The sequence below is a fragment of the Mastigoproctus giganteus genome, chromosome 3 (genome assembly GCF_048544385.1).
Source record: "Mastigoproctus giganteus isolate SK-2022 chromosome 3, ASM4854438v1, whole genome shotgun sequence".
NCBI classification, from domain to species: domain Eukaryota; kingdom Metazoa; phylum Arthropoda; class Arachnida; order Uropygi; family Thelyphonidae; genus Mastigoproctus; species Mastigoproctus giganteus.
The window spans coordinates 125881880-125905072 of record NC_143577.1 but is presented as its reverse complement, the minus strand read 5'-3'; the positions used below and the strand labels follow the sequence as shown (position 1 = coordinate 125905072).

The 23193-nt window shown below is 38.4% G+C and overlaps 1 protein-coding gene across 4 annotated transcripts in view; it reads right to left on the bottom strand.

Annotated features, from left to right (window-relative positions):
• The window catches only part of LOC150088259 (moesin/ezrin/radixin homolog 1-like), a 706511-nt gene that overhangs the window by 604873 nt on the left and 78445 nt on the right, over positions 1-23193 (bottom strand). For all 4 annotated transcript variants that reach the window (XM_090369412.1, XM_090369409.1, XM_090369410.1 and 1 more), the window contains one exon: positions 21264-21314. In XM_090369412.1, the coding sequence (XP_090225538.1) occupies positions 21264-21275 (12 nt within the window). In that variant the 5' untranslated portion in view covers positions 21276-21314. The remainder of the gene's footprint in view (positions 1-21263; positions 21315-23193) is intronic.

Below are 23193 nucleotides of genomic sequence, written 5' to 3'. Positions count from 1 at the left end.
TGCTTGTGCATCGAGTTATTGGTTCACACCCAGCTGTGAACCAATATAAGCAGGGGTCACAAGGTGTGGCGCCCACACCACATGGAGGAATACCGCTCCTCGGTGCTATCAGGCCATACTAGGTGGTAGATGACTCTCATCAACTGGTGCAATATCACCACTTTGCTTATTGGAGGCTTGAAGTGGTGGAACCCATGTTTAGTCTCCAGAGCTAAGTTCCGGGCAACTTTCCCCATCTCTTCCATCATGAAGTATGACTGATGACTTTTCAGATTATGATGAACATCATGGCAAGATCCAATCTTCCTTACATTTTGAGGGTACAGCTCTAAAATGGTGTTCGTAGGACAGCTGCTAGTTAGTACACCAGACCAAACCTATTGGTTTGGTCTGGTGAAAGACTTTAGAAGGCTTCCAGATCAGCTAGTGTATAATCTTCCTACCTCTACTCTGCCAGAAAGTGACTGGAGGGAGTCCAAGTAGTAGGTATGCAGAGCATTGTCGAGACCACATTATGTGAAATATCTGGGTATATTATTACCATGTGTACGCCATATCCAAAAATTTCATTACTTCATACAGCATGACCCCCCACTTTTTCTTACTATTGAGTACACCATGAATTGTCAAACTAATAGAGTAAGCTTATCAGCAAAAAGATCTAAACCTCGCATACAATTCCTGGTTCATTTCAGAAATATACGTGGTCTCAATTCTAATCTCAACGATGTCCATTCTCCAACGATGTCCTTGAGGCTGTCACAGACATTCCCTCAGATATGCTAGACCAGCTGCACTTGCTACCTGGGAGTCTAAAACGCTGATGGAACTGATATTCAGGTGACATTCAAGTTAAATGGACCCAATTTCAGCGAAGTCCGGACAGTCTGTGACAGCCAAATCCTCTGCTTCCACCTTCATGATGATGGGACTGTTAGTAATCCTGGGTATAACTAAAAATAAAATTATTAATTAAAAACATTAAATACAAAATTGGATTAAAAACAAAATTAAGAAAAAGAAAATGGGGCAAGTAATTTTCAAGGCAATGAGCCTCAACTTAATGAAGCCTACGACAGCAACTCAACTATAATACAGAAAGGTGGACTTGAACGTGCGTACTGATACCCAGCTGCGAACCTCTCTTGGAAAAGAAAAGGAAGGGATGGCAGGAATAATGGAAGAGGATATTAAATGCCAGGCTCAGCATGATTGCTGCAATGTATATAAGGCAAGTTGTAATAAGTCCTCAATTTATTACATATATTCATGAAGTCATACGTCTGCTATGATTGATCATATAACACTTCACTAGATCCTATCAGCACACAAATAACCTGTACAGTACAGTACAATAGTAGAATGCACTAATGCTGCTGCTGCTGCTTTTTTTTTTTTTTTTTTTTTAACCATACACATAAAACAGACATTGTACTACTGATCATTTCATCAAAATCCATCAACCAGTTTTGATGTTCGTGGCATCTCTCATTTATCTTTTATAATGTGACTGCCAAGGAAGGTGGTGTTTTGCCATGCATTTCTAGTCTGTACTGGCAACAGACATTGCCATCCCATACACTTATTTTCTTAAAAATATAAATCTTTAATGTTATTAATTTTTATAAACTTTAAGCTCTTTCATTAATCTTTATAGCTTCTAAATTGAAAAATGGTATCAATCCCAGGCGGTATCAATTCCTTGGTGATTTTAATGTTCACAACTCCAGCTGGCTTCCATTTTCTAGTCACACCGACCCAGCAGGTCGAGATGCTGAGGCTTTTGAAATTACTAATGACCTAGCACAGATTGTTCATTTACCTACAAGAATACCGGACAATCCTAATCATACAGCCAATACGCTTGATCTTTTTCTCACAAACAACCCTTCTAAGTACACGGTTGAAGTGAGAGGTCCTTTAGGCACTTCAGATCACAACTTAGTGATTGTCTCTTCTCCAATAGAACCTTTATCTCACGGCTATTCCCAACCTCGTGTTGTTTGCCATTACAAGAATGCAAAATGGGATGACTTGCGAGACTTCTTTTCTTCTTTTCCTTGGTCGGATTACTGTTTCAAAACTTCTGATGTCAATGTTTGCTCAGATCGTGTCAGTGAAATTATTCTTGCAGGAATGGAATCCTTTATCCCACACTCCACTTTAAAATCTCGTCCTTTATCTAAACCTTGGTTTTCCAATAAATGTACTAAGGCTGTCCAAGAGAAGAATGTTGCATATTGTAATTGGCTCGTTTCTAATTCTTCAGCTTCATTTTCTGCTTACACCAAAGCTCGCAACAATTGTAAAGCAGTTATTAATTAGTCCAAACTAGAGTTTAAACAAGAGTAGAAAACTTGCTTCTTGCCCTAATGGTAGCCGAGCATTCTGGTCTCTTGCCAAAGCTATGGGCCGCAACTTCTGCCCATCTCTGCTCCCACCTCTGTCCAAACGAGATGGTTCTGTTGTCACTTCAGCCAAGGATAAAGCTGACCTGCTAGCATCCCATTTCTCTTCCAGCTCATGTATTAATGATCATGGTAAAACACCTCCCACCATTCCCAACACGCTCCATTCAATGCCCCCTGTGGTCTTCCATCAAAAGGATATCAGAAGTATTTTGATGAATCTTGATGCTAAGAAAGCTCCAGGTCCTGATGGTATTTCTCCACTTGTTCTCAAAACCTGTGCTCCAGAACTTACTCCTATTCTTTGCCGCCTTTTTTCACTTTCTTATTCCAAAGGTGTTTTTCCTTCTGCTTGGAAATTTGCTCATATCCAGCCAGTTCCTAAAAAGGGTGACAAATCCCTCCCATCCAATTATCGTCCCATTGCAATTACTTCTACTCTTTCTAAAGTAATGGAGAAATCAATTAACCGCCAACTCTTAAACTACCTAAAAACCTTCCGTATGATCAACGATCGCCAGTTTGAATTCCGTCAGTGTCGATCCACTGGTGATATTCTGGCTTATGTTACCCATTTATGGACTAATTCAATGGAAAGGTTCAGTGAAACACAAGTTACTGTTATTTGGTTTTTTTGGAGCATTAGCAACTAAGGCCATATTGCTCCGGGAATATGCGGTGGTCATTCCCTGACCTTACCGCATCCTCCATATTTGGTGGTGACGGGCTTGAACCCCGGTCTAATCAAGAAGCGTGTGCTTCTTGATTAGAACGGGGTTCTCTCACTGCTGCTCCTTCTCACCTGGCTACGGAGGCGCCTTGAAACACAAGTAGTTGCTCTTGACAACTCAAAGGCTTTTGATCGTGTTTGGCATAAAGGTCTTCTAAACAAGCTTCCATCTTATGGTCTGCCAACTGTTTTTAGTAATTGGTTATCCAGTTTTCTCTCTGATCGCTCACTGAGGGTGATGGTAGATGGCTCTCTGTCTTCTAACTTCTCCACTAATGCTGGTGTCCCCCAAGGTTCAGTTCTTTCCCCCACTCTTTTCCTCTTGTATATCAATGACCTTCTTCCATTGACTGGAAATCCTATGCATAGTTTTGCCAATGATAGCACATTGCATTCAACTTTCCATTTTGAGAAACCTTGTCCTGCTCAATCGAAAATCTGCTACCAATTCATTAAATGCTGATCTTCAGGTAATTCTCCAGTGGTGCAAAGACAACTTAGTTGATTTCAACCTTTCTAAAACTCAGTCTTGTCTTATATCTCGCAAAAAGGATTCTTCTGTTCCAATGCTTATCTCTAGTGACACTCCGATTTCTAGGCAAAATGATATATCTCTTTTGGGGATTACCCTGACTTCTAATCTCTCTTGGCCCAAGCACATTACAAATATTGTTTCCTCTGCATCTAAAAACTTGGTTTTCTCTTTCGCTCTCGGCTTTACTTTTCTTCCAAACAGCTGCTCACTCTGTATAAAACGCAAATCCGCACTGCCATGGAATATTGTTCCCACATCTGGGGTGGTGCCCCCAAAACCTCTCTCAGGCTTCTTGATTCCATTCAGAAGAGGGCAGTTAGGTTAATTAATGATTCATCTCTAACAGAGTCTCTCCACTCGCTTTCTCATAGACTCACTGTTTCTGCTGCATGCCTCTTCTACAGATACTTCCATGGGCACTGTTCTTCTGAATTGGCTTCTATAATTCCTGCTCTCTCTTTCAAAACAGTCCGAATATGTGCTGCCACCAGCCAACATCCATTTACTGTCCAACAACCCACAGAACCAACTTTTCATCTTCCTCATTTATTCATTCAACTGTCGTTTTCTGGAACAACCTTCCTTCATACATATTTCCTGAAAATTACAATCTACAGAAGTTCAAATCCAATGTCAACAAATATCTTCTTTCGTCTTCTCAACCTCCAACCCAAGCACGGTACTAAGGTTCTAATACCTCTCGTGTTTGGGGTTCACATATAAAAAAAAAAAAAAAAAAGGCAGTATCATATGCATTGTGTCAGAAAGAAAAATTCTCAGGCAATTATTACAGCCATATTGTTAACAAAAATAGGAAGAAATTTGCAAAATTTTTTTAAAAAAATTCTGCTTCTAACATAATTTACTATAATACTATGACAAGCAAACAGAGAAAAATGTTACAACAGCGAGATGGAGAAAAAAATCAAAGGATAAAAACTCAGATTCTTCATCATAACTTAAAAAGTTGCTAATAGTTAAAAAGTGAATGAAAGTGGAATATTCACTGTTATAGAGAATTATAGAACTAGGGGCCATATTTTCAAATTACAGGGGAATAGGTTTAGACTATACTGTAGATAGCTTGCTTTCAGCCAGTGAGTCACTGATTTCTGGAACAAGTTGCTTCTGCAGGTGCTGAGGCTCACGGTTTTAAGAAATTCAAAGGGAAACTGGACAGTTACCTTCATGAGAAGGGAAACATACAATTTGTTGTTTCTTATTTTTTATTATTTTTTTTTTTTGGCTAGTACATCAAAAGCCTGTGGCTTACTTCCTTGGTGAGGACTAATACTGCATAAGGACAGCAATAATCCCATAGTAACATGACAACTGTGCAGTACTACACTCAGGGTAGTGGAAAAAGAAAAGTATCGGGCTGAAATTGTGCAGTCAAAAATTTCTCTGAGCAGTGCAAACAGGCTATTAGGACAGCTCATGGGGTTTTGTCAATGATATACAGGAATTTTGCTAGCAGGGATGAGGAGGTGATTATCCCACTGTGGCAATGGTCAGGACACATCTTGAGTCCTACATACAGGTCTGGAGGATTCATTTTAAGAAGGATGTAGTGCTGCTGGAATGAATACAGAGAAGGGCAACAAAATTTGTAAGAAGAACAAAGTGGTACCAAGAAAAGCTTCAGTTTTGCAAATTGTAGCATATGGAGACTGCTAATACTGCTGGACTATGTTTTATATAAATAAAACAACCCCCTAATGAAATCTAAGGAAATGCCTACTGGCTATGAGATGTTCTAAATAACTATAGGACAACTAGTTATTTACAATTAATTAATCAGTCATAATCTTATAGTAACCTCCTTGGAATTATCTTTTTTTTTTTTTTTTTTTTTTTTTGGTAGTTGTTGGCGCATAGGCTTCTGTGGCCATAATGCACCTCCCAAGGTTTTTGCAGTACTTTGATCCAAGCCCGAGGTGGGAATCGAACCCACGACCTTTGGGTTGCCAGGCAGGCACTTTACCCACCTGGCTAGCCCGTTCGGCTTGGAATTATCACTGCTTCAGTTTGCTGATGAGAACAGGCCGAACTATAACATGAATGTTTTCCAGAGCAGCTAGTGAATGACCTTGACTGCCACAGAAATAGTATCAAGATATAAATCCTCTGTGCTGCACAATTTAATTTTAATTGTAGAAGCATTTAAATTGTTTAAATTTTATGGTTACATAAATATGATGAAATTTATATTATATAGAAACTGAACAAATAGGTAGAGATCATTGACTAGCATTCTGCAAGGCACTTGTGCTACAATTCCACCCCCTCTCATCAACAAAATGTTGGTCTAAGAAATGCACTGCTTGTGTAAGCATTCAGTACCATAAAATATGCTGAAAGGTATATATCTTTCACCATATATATATATATATATGGTGAAATCTTGCCGGTGTGTATATATATATATATATCTACACACACACACACACACCGGCAGTTCTCGGTTTACGAGTTTTCGCTTTATGAGTTCCCAGGTTTACGAGTTTTTATTCCCAAGTATCAACAAAATCAAAAATATGAACATTAATTGCAAAAAATGAATGTTAAACATTCATAAATACCGCATTCCAAAAACAAATTAACTCGTAAAGTCGAGAACTACCTCTGTGTGTGTATTATATATCACACCTGTGTGTGTGTGTGTGTGTGTGTGTGTGTGTGTGTGTGTGTGTGTGTGTGTGTGTGTGTGTGTGTGTGTGTGTGTGTGTGTGTGTGTGTGTGACATAAACAAGTTTAATTATAGTTATCTCTCTCTCTCTCTCTCTCTCTCTCTCTCTCTCTCTCTCTATATATATATATATATATATATATATAAGTATGTCTCCACTGCAGTGGTTGTAAGGGTTCCATTATAGCACATAACATATTTCTTCCACTTCATGAAAAAAGATACAGTGGATTCCGGTTATTTGGGCCATCGGTTAATCGGGGCAGCCGATTATTTGGGACAAATCTTAAAAAACAGAACCCAATCGAGAAAATAGCCAGAGTTTACTTCGCTTAATTGGGACAAAATGCTGTTTAATCGGGGCAGGAGACCACACCACTGGAGATACCCTAAGATTTTCTCTGACCGTACCACGTAGTTTGGTCGGATTTTTGGAGGTCACAACCATAAAACAATAAGCAGTCACCTGTTTATTGGACTTTTCTGTTAGTGCAATCTATCGTAAACGGATAGTAAACAAGATCTTATTGAATTTGCGATAATACTGACAGCTGGAATTCTGTAGGTTATTATGGTAAAATGTGTTTACACTTCCATGGAATCTTCAATCATATAAAAAAAAAAAAATTTTTTTTTCCGAATCTTCTCTTCATTCCTATTTTTAAAGCTTTGTAACTCGTTACTCCGTTCCCACTTGCGTGTATTGTATTACTTGCAATTTGTGTGTGCAGTGTTTTTTTGTTATTGACTGCTTATCTTTTTACTGTTTTAAATTTCAGCCCCCACCAACAAATGTCAGTGAACAGAAATGTCAACTAGTTTAGTTAGTATGTACATATTACAGTACATATTAATTATTCCGATTATCACGTATATTCTTCTGTATTTCCCGTATCATTTAATTTTTTAATTGGTAAGGTAATAAAGGGTAAATTTGTGCTTAATATATCTTTACTTTTATAGCCTGTAGATAACATTCCTCCTATTTTCGCTAATTAGAATCGCTGTTTAATTGAATTAAAATTCAATTCACGAACGTGATCACAATGACCGGCACTTACTACGCATCGTATAGTGAATGGTACTTTACTATGGTGAGTTCGTCGTAACGTGATTTGATTGTACAGTGAACTAATTGCAAAGGGGGGTACATTGTATTTTTAACTACTGTATTTACGTGAAACTTCGGATAATTGGGGCAGCCGCTTCATTGGGCCAAAATGCACTAGTCCCGATGTGGCCCAAATAACCGGAATCGACTGTAGTGCTTTATTTTTTTTTTTTTTTTTTAATGAACCCTCACCCAAAATGAAGGGTATTAGGAGCTTTAGTACTTGGTTGAAGGTTAAGAAGACTGAACCTAATTTTAACATTAGACTTGAATCTTTATAGATTACAATTTTCAGAAAATACTGAATGGATATATGAGGAAACAGAAAGGTCAGTTCTCTCAGTAGGAAATTGGACAGTAAATGGTTGCAGCATGTTTTCTCTTTCAGACTGGTTTGAAAGAGAGAGGGAGAATTATGGATGACAATTCAGAACAGTGAGCATGGAAGTATCTATAGAAAAGGCATGCAGCAGAAACAGAATGCATATGAAAGAGAAAGTGGAGAGACTTTGTAAGGGATTAATTAACCTGACTCCCTCTTTTGAATGGAGTGGAGAAAATATTCCATGACAAAAAATTTATATGGAGTGAGTAGCTGTTTGGAAGAAAAGCTATGGACAGGATTGCCAGTTTGTGGAAGAAAGTCACTGATATATACAAGAAAAATGAGTAGATGAAAGAACTGAACCTTGAGGGAATGCCAGCATTAGTGAAAAAGTTAGAAATAAGTATAAGACAAAGAGCAATCTATCATCAGAGAGAGAGAGAGAGAGAGAGAGAGAGAGAGAGAGAGAGAGAGAGAGAGAGGGGGGGGGGGGGGCAGCCAGAAAGAAAAATTGAATAACCAATTGAGGAAAAAAAAAAAAGTCAGCAATCCATAAGATAGGAGCTTGTTTACAACTTTTATGCCAAATGATCAAAAGCTTTAGAAATGTTGAGTGAAACATTGAGTTTCACAAATTTTTTTCAGTGAATCTGCCCAATAATGAATAATTTATTGTTGTGAAAGTGGGTAGCTTGAATAAATTGAAAGAACCAGAAAACTGTTGGAGAAGTTTGACAGGTATCATTGGATATATTTTTTTTTTTTTTTTTTTGGCTGATACCATACAAGATAACTCTTGCATCATTTGCCACTACTAATAAGCCAATATGTCACCAGTTGATCAGCACTGACAAAATCTCTGATTTTGATATAATTTAGGAATCAGAAGTTAATGGATTTCTCCATTATTTTGGAAAGAGTAGAGTTAAGTGCATATAGTGCTAATTGTAATGTGGATCCGAGGGTTCCCCCCCAACTTCGCATACAGCAAAGTGATGAATACAAACTCTGTAAAGCCAGATTTATGTTAGTGAGTGTTCGTGTAGCATTAATGTTGGTTGTGTTGTTCATCTGGCCTCTTGGCCTAGGGGCCTGTGTTTTCACACAGAAACCTCTAGTTTACCTTCCAGCACCACGAGGAAGTGGGCCAGGCAGTAGAACGTATAAAGCACTGGCAGGGCAAACACTGTGGTAGCCAAGGCTACAGACAGGAAGAACCCAGTAAAAAAAAAAAAGAGAGAGAGAGAGTTAAGTGCAATGAGATGATAATTTGATGGGAGAGATTTGTTGTCCTGTTTGAGGAACTGGAAGGATATGAGCAAATTTCATAGCAAAAGGAAAAACAACAGTGGAATAAGAAAGTTTTGAAAAAGTCAACAAAACAGGTGCAAGCTGAGGAGCACAGTTTTGAAAACAAGTGGAGAAATGCCATTAAGATTTAGAGCTTTCTGGCACGAAGAATGTTCAGAATACAGAAAAATTTTAAGCACATTATTGAAAAAGGAACTCATTTAAGGAATTGCTTGTGGATGTTCGAGAAGTTTAAATTATTTGCGCAGGGCAAGTTTTCTCAAATTGGAAGGTGAAATGCAATGTGAATTTAATATCAGCAAAACTATGGATAGGATTTCCAGACAGTGGAATAAGATCAATAATAAATAAGATGAAAGGAGTGGAGGAAAGAACTGAACCTTGGAGAATACCAGCATTAGTGGAGAAATTAGAAGAAAGAAAGCTATCTACTGTCACTCACAGCTAGCAATCAGAGAAAAAAATGGCTACTCAATTGCATGAAACATTCAGTAATCCATAAGATGGGAGCTTGTTTAGAAGACCTTTGTACCAAACATGATCAAAGTTTATGTTATGCCTTAGAAATTTCAAGCGCAACTACTTGTGCTTAACCAAACTTTTCCATTGAATTTGTCCACATATGGACAACATACGAGGAGTGGTTATAAAAGTAATGCCTCCTATTTTTTTGCTTTCAAATGTGGCACCATAGATCATTTCGCATGTCACTGAGTGGTCACTAGAGATCTCTAGTTTCACCATACTAGAGTGGTGCTGTGATCGGTCTCATGACTGTAGCACATGGATAGTCCAAAATGGAGGATGTTACAGATATACGTATCAAGCAAAGAATGGTGATTGAATTTCTTACCAAGAAAGAAATTATGCCTATCAAAATCCATACGCATCTCAAAAATGTCTATGGTGACAATACTGTAGATGTAAGTGCAGTTAAACATTAGGTAAGACACCTCTAAGAGTTGGAAAGGTGAAATTGTTGACAATCCACAAGGGGCTGGCCAGTAAAGTCAGTGACAACAAACAACAAGAGTCGGATAGACACTGTGATCAAAGAGGATGGCACATCACAACACATGAATTGTACGATGCAGTATAGAAAAACCTGCCATGATAACTATTATAAAAGAACTAGGCTACAACACAGTTTGCACCTGATGGGCTTGAAAAATGCTGACACATGAGCACAAAGAAGCCTGTATATATACAGATAACTTTCCATACAGAAAGTTATCCGTATGGAACTTCTCCAGCTAAGAGTGAAGGAGAGGTTTTTGTTTCACGCATAGTCACACGTGACAAAACCTGGGTCTACCATTATGGCCCTGAAACAAAGAGACAGTCGATGGAGTGACATCAAAATTCACCATGCAAGAAGAAATTCAAAAGACAGCCTTCGGTCAGTAAAGTTATGGCAACAGTGTTTTGGGACAAAGAATGGGTCTTGCTTGTGGACTTTTTGAAGTGTGGCACCACAATCAACTCAGATTGATATGTGGAAACAGTGAAAAAGTTGAAAGCCATTATCAGTAGAGTTCAACTGGACAAAAACCTTAATGAGCTGCTTCTTCTCTGTGACAACGCACAACACCACACCAGTCTGTGCACGATGGAGGCCATTGCAAAACTAGGTGCATTGTTCTTCCTCATCCTTCTCATAGCCTGGATCTTGCATCTTCCAACTATCACATCTTCGGCCCACAGAAGGATGCACTCCATGGAACCCATGTTGTGGACAATGACCAGCACAAGCACAGTGTTCATGAAGCCCCTCTGGAGCAGGAGTAAAGACTTTACAGGATTGGAAAGAACCCCCTACTAAGAGATGAGATGGTGAAAGTGTATAGAAAATTATGGTGTCTTTATGGAAAAATAAGTGTGTTTATTAATGATTGAGGATTACTTGATGTAAAAGGCATATTTGTAGGAATTAAATTTTCTGAGGGAAAAATAGGAGGCATTATTTTCGTACTGCTCCTCGTAAGCAAAATTATCACCATTGGAGTGACATTGAGGGAATACATATTGGCCATCACTGATCACATGGAAGACTGCAATAGTTTTAGGAGTTTATGGTTAATAGACTTCTCCATTACTTTGGAAAGAGTATAGTTAAGTGCAATGGGATAATGCCTGGATGGAAAGCATTTGTTACCCTATTTAGACTGGCTGGATATGAGCAAATTTCCAAGCAGAAGGAAAAATGCCAGTAGCATAAGAAAAGTGACACAGAACAGGAGCAAGCTATAGACCACAAGTTTTCAAAACAAATGGAGAAATACCATCAAAACATGGAGCTTACTTGGAATCGAGATTGTTCAAAATTCAGCAATCATTTTGACAGAAGACCACAAGAGGCTTTGAGTGGGAATGGAAAAAGGAGGATTACCATAATTGTCAATACCCGAGTTAAAAGAAAAGTACGATGCCTCCTCAGCTAAAGGAGAGTTGGCTTTATCTTTAGCTGAGGAGGCAATAGAACAATCGTGATTTAATACAGGTGGGAGCATAAACGGGCAAAAGTTGCAGCCAATAGCTTTGGCAACTGACCAGAATATCAACTATTGTTTGGACAAGAAGCAAGTTTTCTACTTTTAGCCTGTTCAAAATGTAATTGGAACTGATTAATAACTGCTTTATAATAATTGTAAAGGCTCACAACAATAATTGTTGTGAGCTTTAGAATACGCAGAAAATAAAACTGGATATTTGGATGTCAGCGAACTGCAATATGAAACTTTTATGTTCAACACATTTACATTTTTTATGTTCGGCACATTTACTGGAAAACCAAGGTTTAGATACAGAACAGGATTTTAAGGTGGAGTATGGAATAAAGGATTTCATTCTTTCAAGAATAATTCCCTGATGCAACCTGAGCAAACACTGACATCAGAAAATCTAAAACAGTAATCCAGGAAATGAACAGAAATCTCACGGATCATCCCATTTTGCATTCTGGTAATGCCAAAAAATGTGAGGCTGAGAATGGCCATGAAGGAAAGGTTCCATTGAAGAAGAGACATCATCAAGTTGGGATCTGAGGTACCTATTGTACCACTCACCTTGACCACGTACTTTGAAGGGTTGGTTGTGAGGAAAAAGATCAAGAGGGTGCGTGCATGCATTTAGGATTGCCTGGTGTGATAGTTAATAAACAAGCTGCGTGAGATTACTAATGATTGCTAATAGAAATCTCGTGCCCTGAAGATTAAAATTAGCTGGTGTTGTGAACGTTAAAATTGGCAAGGAAATTTACCTTCCTGTTAGGAAAGTTGGAATGAAAGTCAAAATTCAAAGAAAGGACATCAAAGTTCCAAGCGATTAATGAATTTGGGAGAACAATAGAGGCAACATTTGAAAGAATGGAGTAGAGAGATTTTAAGCCAGAGAATATTGAGAGATTCCAAATTAGTCAGTCTTTGGCAGAAATATCAGAGCAGATACACAAACACACAACCACCAACTTGAACCAAATTTGGAGGGGGCGCTGACTCTCTTTAAAAATTACAGCTGTCAGTTGCAGGCTCCGAAAAAAAACGATAAGTGTTTGCCTTTTTATTTACATAATTGTTATTTTATATTGTACTTAATACGTAGTCTTATAGTTATAGTTACGCTGGTTATTTTTATTTTAATTTAGATAAACAGTTTTTGTAGATATACGTAATACTTAATAACCGTTATTTCATTCGAATCTTGCAGCCATTGTTTTTGTATATAGTAGTAGGGAATTCAAATTTTTAATTGAGGTAGTTAGGTAGCTCTAACGTATAATTTATAGAGTATTATGCTTCAATGTTTCTATTAGATAGCGTAGTATTGATATTTAATTAATTTAATTTATTGATTTTATTAATTTAATTTATCATGCCCAAAACTAGAGCAACAAAGCAAGGGCACAAAGTGGCAGGAGTGCTGTGACTCGGGGGAGAACTGAGGGGCGCGATTCTCCACTGCATCACAGCCTAAAAAAATGTGCAACTTATGAAATGTTTGCCGAACTCTCTGGAATGGAACATGACATTTCCATGGGGGATGTCTTTGTGTGTGCGTGATGTAAGGAAATCAGGCGACAACTCAGCATTGTTATGGGCCTATATGAGAGTTTGAAGGACAAGGTGGATGCCCTCGAAAGATCTAAACTGAGGGGCCCATAAGGCTCTCAGCTGCCCACATCAACGCCAGAGCTTGCACTTGGTCATCACGCAACACAGAGGCAACCCCCAAGGCAGAATGCGCTAGTCCCTCAGGAACTAGTATTGTTGGAGACTATTGTCAGGGAAATGGGAAACATGCTTTGTAAAAAGGATAGGTGGAACAGGACCAGGGTATGTCTGCCAGAGGCAAAGGTTGATGACGTTGTAGAGCGGATATCATCTTTTAAGGGCACAAAAGGTGATATAGTTGTACACGTTGGCACTAATGATATTAGGAGTAGGAGACTGGCAGAATTACTTACCAAGTACAGGTCACTGTTGAACAAAAGCCGAGAATTAGGGTTGAATTTGAAAGTGTCTGCAATTCTGCCCTGGAAAGAATGTGCAAGGCTCAAGGGGTAGATTTTTTTTCAGCCTGGACTGTACTTTTTTTTTTTTTTTTTTTTTATATGAACCCCAAACACGAGAGGTATTAGAACCTATAATACTTAGTACCGTGCTTGGGTTTGAGGTTAAGAAGACGAAAGAAGATATTTGTTGACATTGGACTTGAACTTCTGTAGATTATAATTTTCAGGAAATACGTATGAAGGAAGGTTGCTCCAGAAAACGGCAGTTGAATGAATAAATGAGGAAGATGAAAATTTGGTTCTGTGGGTTTGAAGTTGGACAGTAAATGGATGTTGGCTAGTGGTGGCACATGTTTGGACTGTTTTGAAAGAGAGAGCAGGAATTATAGAAGCCAATTCAGAAGAACAGTGCCCATGGAAGTATCTGTAGAAGAGGCATGCAGCAGAAACAGTGAGTCTATGAGAAAGCGAGTGGAGAGACTCTGTTAGAGATGAATCATTAATTAACCTAACTGCCCTCTTCTGAATGGAATCAAGAAGCCTGAGAGAGGTTTTGGGGGCACCACCCCAGATGTGGGAACAATATTCCATGGCAGGGCGGATTTGCGATTTATACAGAGTGAGCAGCTGTTTGGAAGAAAAGTAACGCCGAGAGCGAAAGAGAAAACCAAGTTTTTTAGATGCAGAAAAAGCAATATTTGTAATGTGCTTGTGCCAAGAGAGATCAGAAGTCAGGGTAATCTCCAAAAGAGATATATCATTTTGCCTAGAAATCACAGTGTCACTAAAGATAAGCATAGGAGCAGAAGAATCCTTTTTGCGAGATATAAGACAAGACTGAGCTTTAGAAGGGTTCAAATCAACTAAGTTGTCTTTGCCCCACTAGAGAATTACCTGAAGATCGGCATTTAAGGAATTGGTAGCAGATTTTCGAGAAGTTGAAGTAGATTGAGCAGGACAAGATTTCTCAAAATGGAAAGTTCAATGCAACGTGCTATCATCGGCAAAACTATGGATAGGATTTCCAGCCAATGATATACAAAAGGAAAAGAATGGGGGAAAGAACTGAACCTTGGGGGACATTAGCATCAGTGGAGAAGTTAGAAGACAGACATCCATCTACCATCGCCCTCAGTGAGCGATCAGAGAGAAAGCTTGATAACCAATTACTAAAAACAGTTGGCAAACCATAAGATGGAAGCTTGTTTAGAAGACCTTTATGCCAAACACGATCAAAAGCCTTTGAGATGTCAAGAGCAACTACTTGTGTTTCACCGAACCTTTCCATTGAATTAGTCCATAAATGGGTAACAAAGCCAGAATATCTCCAGTGCATTGACACTGATGGAATCCATACTGGTGATCGTTGATCATACGGAAGGTTTCTAGGTAGTTGAAGAGTTGGCGGTTAATTGATTTCTCCATTACTTTAGAAAGAGTAGAAGTAATTGCAATGGAGACGATAATTGGATGGGAGGGATTTGTCACCCTTTTTAGGAACTGGCTGGATATGAGCAAATTTCCAAGCAGAAGGAAAAACACCTTTGGAATAAGAAAGTGAAAAAAGGCGGCAAAGAATAGGAGTAAGTTCAGGAGCACAGGTTTTGAGAACAAGTGGAGAAATACCATCAGGACCTGGAGCTTTCTTAGCATCAAGATTCATCAAAATCCTTCTGATATCCTTTTGATGGAAGACCACAGGGGCATTGAATGGAGCGTGTTGGGAATGGTGGGAGATGTTTTACCAAGATCATTAATACGTGAGCTGAAGAAAAATGGGATGCTAGCAGGTCAGCTTTATCCTTGGCTGAAGTGGCAACAGAACCATCTGGTTTGGAGAGAGGTGGGAGCAAAGATGGGCAAAAGTTGGGGCCAATAGCTTTGGCAAGAAACCAGAATGCTCGGCTACCATTAGGGCAAGAATCAAGTTTTCTACTCTTAACCTGTTCAAACTCTAGTTTGTACTGATTAATAACTGCTTTACAACTGTTGCGAGCTTTGGTGTAGGCAGAAAATGAAACTGAAGAATTAGAAACGAGCCAATTACAATATGCAACATTCTTCTCTTGGACAGCCTTAGTACATTTATTGGAAAACCAAGATTTACATAAAGGACGAGATTTTAAAGTGGAGTGTGGGATAAGGGATTCCATTCCTGCAAGAATAATTTCACTGACACGATCTGAGCAAACATTGACATCAGAAGTTTTGAAACCGTAATCCGACCAAGGAAAAGAAGAAAAGAAGTCTCGCAAGTCATCCCATTTTGCATTCTTGTAATGCCAAACAACACGAGGTTGGGAAATGCCATGAGATAAAGGTTCCATCGGATAAGAGACAATCACCAAGTTGTGATCTGAAGTGCCTAAAGGACCTCTCACTTAAACCGTGTACTTAGAAGGGTTGTTTGTGAGAAAAAGATCAAGCGTATTGGCTGTATGATTAGGATTGTCCGGTATTCTTGTAGGAAAATGAACAATCTGTGCTAGGTCATTAGTAATTGCAAAACCCTCAGCATCCTGACCTGCTGGGTCGGTGTGACTAGAAAACGGAAGCCAGCTGGAGTTGTGAACATTAAAATCACCAAGGAAAATTACTTCACTGTTAGGAGAGTTGGACTGGAGAAAGTCAAGTTGCAAAGAGAGGAAGTCAAAAAGATCCAAGTGATTAGTGGAGTTGGGAGAACGGTAGAGACAACAGATGAATTTGACACAATGCGGTAGAGAGATTTTAAGCCAGAGAAGATCAAAGAGAGGAGATTCCAAATTGCCAAGTCTCTGACAGGGAATATTCCAAATTGCCAAGTCTCTGACAGGGAATATTCCAAATTGCCAAGTCTCTGACAGGGTACTTGTTAACAGGAGAGACTGCTTCTATAGAGATGGGATACACTTAAATAGAAAGGGTGCAAGAATATTTGCTGATGCTATAGAGGCAGTGTTAGGTGGGTCGGAAAACTGCTAGCTTGGGGGGATACAAGGACTAATAGTTTAACAGTAGCCGTAGGCAGAGGTGAAGGTGATTCTTGCACAACATCTATTAGAATAAGTAGCGACGTGGAGCGTGGGGTGTTGGGGGTTTCAGGGACAGATGGCAGTCATCCTGAAATAGGTAGGTATATGAAATAGGTGGGTATATAGGATAACTAAGAATAGGAGTAGGAGCATGTATGCTTGCATGTATACCAATGCTAGAAGTATAGTAAATAAATTTGATGAATTTGAAGTGTTGGTAAAGACATCAAAGGCGGATATTGTTGGGATAGCAGAGACGTGGTGTCACACAGATATAAGGAATGCTGAACTAGAATTTGGGGAGTACAATGTGTACAGAAAGGATAGACAGGATAGAAAGGGAGGAGGTGTTATGCTGTTAATTAAGAAAAACATAAAATCAAAAGAAGTGCATCCAGTTGATATAGATGAACAGTGCACTGTTGAGTCAGTTTGGTGTGACATCAGCACTGCAAAAGCAAAAATAAGAGTAGGAGTGTGTTATAGGCCTAATAACTCGAATGAGTACAATGAACAATTGTACAGATAAATAGAGTGGACTAGTAAATCGGAATGTCTTATAATGGGGGATTTTAACTTCCCAGATATTGACTGGAACTTGTGGGTTGGTCACTCACACACTAGTCAGACTTTTGTGGATTTATTGGATGATTGTTTTCTGCAGCAGCATGTTCGAGAGGCAACCAGAGAAAGTAATACTCTCGATCTGGTTATCAGCGGTGATCATTTGTGTATTAAGAATTTGCAGATAAAGGAACCACTCGGTGGCAGTGATCACAGTGTACTGATGTCGGATTTACTTAAAGATTTAATTACCATCGGGGATAAAGGAAAGGGTTTTTGCTTCTGTAAAGGTGAGTACAGTGGTCTCCGACAGTTTCTAAATTCTGTACAGTGGGATCAACTGACGATGTTACCAACAGTAAATTCTAAGTGAGAAGCATTCAAGGAATTAATCGTGGAAGCTACTAAAAGTTTCATACCTATTAAGAAATATTGTTCAAGGTTTAGGAGTAAATGGATGATTGAGAAATGGAGAAAATAATGGAGAAAAGAAAAATGCATGGGATGCATATAAATTATCAAGCGACTCAGAAGCCTATGGCAGATATAAGCTAGTCTTGTAATCAGATGACAAAGGAGGTTAGGCAGGCAAAGGCAGATTACGAGAAATTCTTGGCAAAAGATGCTAAGAAAAACAGCAAGGATTTCTTTATTTATATAAACTCTAAAAGGAAGGGGATGAATCTGATTGGTCCACTTGACATCGATGGTTCGATTGTTGATGATCCTGCTCAGATAGCAAACAAACTGAATCAGTATTTTTGCATCTACATTCACACATGAGGAATTATTAAGGTTTGAAAATGGCAGAAGGTTATCAAATTGTAGGAGGATACTTAATGATTTTGGAATAACTGAAAGCAAAGTGGAGGAAAAATTGTCGAAGTTAAACATAAGAAAAGCAACTGGGGTGGATGGGATCTATCCAGTTATATTAAAGGAGGCGGCAAAGCCACTAAGCAAACCCTTAGCCATAATTATGAGAGCGTCCTTGGACTCAGGGGAGGTTCCCACGGACTGGAGATGTGCAAATGTATCCCCAATTCACAAAGGGGGATCGAAGGGTGACACGAGTAATTACAGACCAGTTAGTTTAACTTCTGTTCCGGGTAAAATAATGGAGTCACTGGTTAAAGATGCATTGCAGGATCATCTAGGCAAGACTGCAGCAATAATTCAGACACAGCATGGGTTTGTTAAGGGAAAGTCTTGTCTGACAAATTTGATAGGATATTATGATGTGGTTACAAAGGAACTGGATGCAAAAAATAATTTTGATATCATATATTTGGATTTCAGGAAAGCTTTTGATACTGTTGTTCATGGAAGACTATTGTACAAATTGGAGCAGAATGGTATTAAGGGTAAGTTACTACAATGGATAAAAGGATGGTTAAGTGCAAGAAGACAGAGGGTGGTAAACAATGGGTGCTGCTCTTCTTGGACTAATGTTATTAGTGGAGTCCCACAGGGTTTGGTGTTAGGTCCACTGTTGTTTTGTATATTTATCACTGATATTGATGAAGGTATATCAGGCTTAATGTCGAAGTTTGCAGATGATACAAAGGTTGGCAGGGTTGTTAATGACAGTAATGGCAGTCTGCTACTGCAACAGGATCTAGATAATTTGGGCAGATGGGCTAAGAAGTGGCAACTGAAGTTTAACCTTGACAAATGCAAAGTACTGCATATGGGTAGAAGTAACCCCAGAGAAACGTACCAACTGTGTGGTACTACACTTAAGGTGGTAGAAAACGAAAAAGACCTGGGAGTAATTGTGCAGTCAGATGTGAAGTTTTCTGAGCAATGCAGACAGGCTGCCAGGGCAGGTCATGGGGTTTTGTCAATGATATATAGGAATTTTGCTAGCAGGGAAAAGGAGGTGATTATCCCTCTGTATAAGGCAATGATCAGGCCATGCCTGCATACAGGTCTGGAAGCCTCATTTTAGGAAGAATGTAGATTTACTTCAGCGTGTACAGAGAAGGGCAACAAGATTGGTGAGGGGAATGAAGGGATCCTCTTACCAAGAGAGGCTTAAGTTCTGCAAATTGCAGTGGCTGGAGACTAGGCACCTGCGCGGTGATCTGATTGAGGTATATAACGCCTTGAATGGGCTGAGCACGCTGAATTCTGATGGGATCCTTCCACTTGTTCAGATTACGAACCTAAGGGGGCATAAATTCAAATTAAGAAAAGACAGATGTAGAATAGATGTGCGGAAATTTGCCTTTAGCCAGCGGGTGGTTAATTGCTGGAACAAACTTCCATCTGTCGTTTTGGAAGTTGATAGGTTGAATAAATTTAAGGAAGAACTGGACAGGCATTTGGTGGGAATGGTGTGATTTTTTTTTTTTTTGGCTGATGCTGCATAAGCTCATACACTTGCTTTCTTGCATCACATGCCACCACCACCACTACTACTACTACAAAAAGAATTATAGAGCAAATAATTAGGACAACTGAGATGCACAATAGTTAAGCAACTAACAATTTTCTGCCAGAAAAAGTAAATAGGGTATAGCAAACTGCAAGTGGAAACGGACATCATCAAGATTGTAACTAAGATTGTAACTAATGTATTTGTGAAACGAAGGACATTTTTGGAAGGTTTAGATCTTTTTCAGAGAATTTTGTTCTCTTAGTTTGACTATTCATGATGCATTTAGTAGATAAAGTAAGACATCAATCATACTGCTCTATGGAAGGATGGGAGGGAGGGTTTTGGAACTTTGCTCTGGAGAATAAACATAGGTTTTACCACTTCAAGCTCCTATTAGCAAACTTGTGGTATTCTACCAGTTGATTAGAGTCATCTATCAACTGATATTCTCTGGAGACACAAAGGAGCAGCATTCTGTGTGGTGTAGACAGCATACCTCAACCCCTACTTACAATGGTTCACACCTGGTGGTCATCACTATACTAGCTAACTGTTTCAGGGCTTGCACAAGGAGATATATCCCCAGGAGTAATAACAGTTCCTTCATGAGGGTGCAAGCAGAGGATTTGGCTGTCACAGCACAACCGGACTTCACCAAAATTCAGCCTACTCTAATTGCAAGTATCACATTAATATCAGTTCCGTCAGCATTTCAGATTCCCTGGTAGCAAGCCCTAGCTTGTCACACCTGAGAAAACGCTTTTAATAAGCCTCAGAATAAGGTAAACAGATTTAATTATGAGCCATATAATACAGATTTAAAGTCCAATCTGTTTTCTTTCTAGAATGCAGTAATTAGAAGTAAAACTAATTTCTTCCTTTCTCACTATTCAGTCTTAGAAGATGGGAACAAGGTAAATCTCAAAATGTCATGCAACTCTCCCTCTCTCCACAATCCAATTTTCTAATAAACACAATCAAAATAGGTTAAGCAGTCTTGTGTTATTTTCTATATAAAATTATCTAATGTGATTGTATATAACCTTTCTATTGTGATTTCATACAATCAGTGTTTTTTGTGAGTCAAAAGTCTGCTGGCCACCAAACAGAGTATGCACAATTGTGAAGTGTTTTTTTAAGGATTTTAATGAAATTTTTTTAAAATTTTTATTTGTTTTTGACAATTTTGCTCTAATTTTAGGCAGTGAAATGAATAAAAAGAAGAAACTGATGATCTGAAAACAGTTATGGACAAACTTTTTAATTTTTTCAAAACTCCATAAAGTAACACTCCACAAGGCCAGCCGTTAACAATAAACATACAGCCCACAGACCTTCATGCACATCTGTTGAACTCATTCCTGAAAGGGTTAAATACAATAACAACAATTCACACAAAAGTAATAATTGTAAGTTACACAATATTAATTAGGGTGCTTCAGATGATACAAAGGTTGGCAGGGTTGTTAAGGCCTTGTGGTGCAGTTGATACTACCAAAATCAATCATATTTTAACTATATGAAGCAACCACACATATATGTGTCATCTCAAAATACAATGTATATCTTTGATCATACAACTTGAGGAATACTTGCATTAAAAAATAACCATCAAAACATTTTTAATGTATTCACTATTGATTTTACTAAATATAGTAATTACATAAATAATCTACAACTTACTGGCTTTGGCATTCTGAAAGCTGGTCTGCTTTTTCCAGGCAATGCAAAAATCTAAAAAACAATATTAAAAGAATTAATGTTTTTTGCTATAAATATTAATCAGTCTTATTAATAAAAGAAGATACTTATTGTTACATGCTACAAAATGTATTTCATTAGTTGTTTCATAATTTTTTTTTCTGGACATGCACGACAACTGGGTGACAGAAGAATGGAAAAATTGAGGTTCCAATGTATTTACTTAAAGCCTTCGTTATACATAATACACCACAGTAAATCTGTTATTACTAATGCACCTTCATAAAATGAAGAATCCTGATTTTGAAATTAATTTTTCATCAGATTAAAATAAATATTTAAATATATAAAAACAGTGGCAAGTACAAATTACAAGAAGAGGGAAAGGTATAATTTAGTTTAAAAAATATTATACTTCGCCTGTACGCAGGGCCAAAACACACACAAAATGGTAAATAAATTCAAACTGAGGAAGGATTGCAGAACAGACAGAAGTTTGCTTTCAGGCAGCGAGTAATTAGCATTAGTAGAGGCACATGATGCAAGAAAGCAATTTCATACAACATCAGCCAAAAAATAAAACCTTCCCATTTCACCCATCCATTCGCTCCAAATGTTTGTCTAGTACTTCCTTGAATTTTTTTTTTATCTATTTTTTATTTATTTAATGTAGGTGATTGTTGGAACATGCATCCATCGTGGTTGTGAAGTGGGTATTCTGAATAAATTCAAGAACCAGACAAACTATTACGGGGGAATGGGAAGGTAATGTGGGAAATGTTTTTTTTGACTGATGCTGTATAAGCTTGCTTCACTACTGTTGTTTGTTTGTTATTTGGTTTTTAGGAGCATTAGCAACTAAGGCCATATTGCTCCGGGATATGCGGTGGTCATTCCCTGACCTTTCCGCATCCTCCGTATTTGGTGGTGACGGGCTCGAACCCTGGTCTAATCAAGAAACGTGTTCTACGCACTGCCGCTCCTTCCCACCTGGCTACGGAGGCGCTACTTCACTACTAACACTATAAGAAAAGATAATGACACTAATGACAGTACACTGGTTGTTAATGGCACAAATAACAGTACGCTGCTGCAACAGGATCTAGAAAAGTTGAGCAGATGGGCTGAGAGGTGGCAAATGAAGTTTAACATTGACAAATGTAAAGTACTACATATGGGAAGCAGTAATGTATCAACTCTGTGATACTACACTGACAGTGGTAGAGAATGAAAAGGAACTGGGGCTAATTGTGCAGACAGATATGAAGTTTTCAGAGCAGTGCAGATGGTCTGCAAGAGTAGCTCATGGTGTCTTGTCAATGATATACAGTGGTACCTTGGTTTGCGAGCATAATTCGTTCCGGAAACATGCTTGTAATCCAAAGCACTTGTATATCTAAGCGAATTTCCCCATAAGAAATAATGGAAACCCAGATGATTTGTTCCAAAACTCAAAAATATTCATATACTGTAAAAATGATTAATACAAAATATATACCTTTTTATATTTTTAATATTTAAATTTAATATACATAAAGCAATCGAATTTATTAATTATTGGGTAGGACGACTTTCACTGTCTCTAATGGAATCACTGGTATCTGTTGACTTTTTCTTTTTGTGCGACTTTAACAAGGAATCTTTCCAATGACGCTTTTGCCTCCTTTTGAGGATTTCACGGAAATCAGATTCATCACTCGCACTATTACAAAACGAGGAGGCACGCTTGATACACATAAACAAACCTGCGCGCGTGTAGCAACTGAATAAACAACACCGTAAAGGCAGAGTACACTATTAACACCTCACATTTTACTAAAGCACATTTCTAGGGGTTACTATCATAAAACAATAGAAACAATTTCCAGTTGCGTTCCTGCTAGTGGAATCTGTTATAAACTGGTAGTAAACC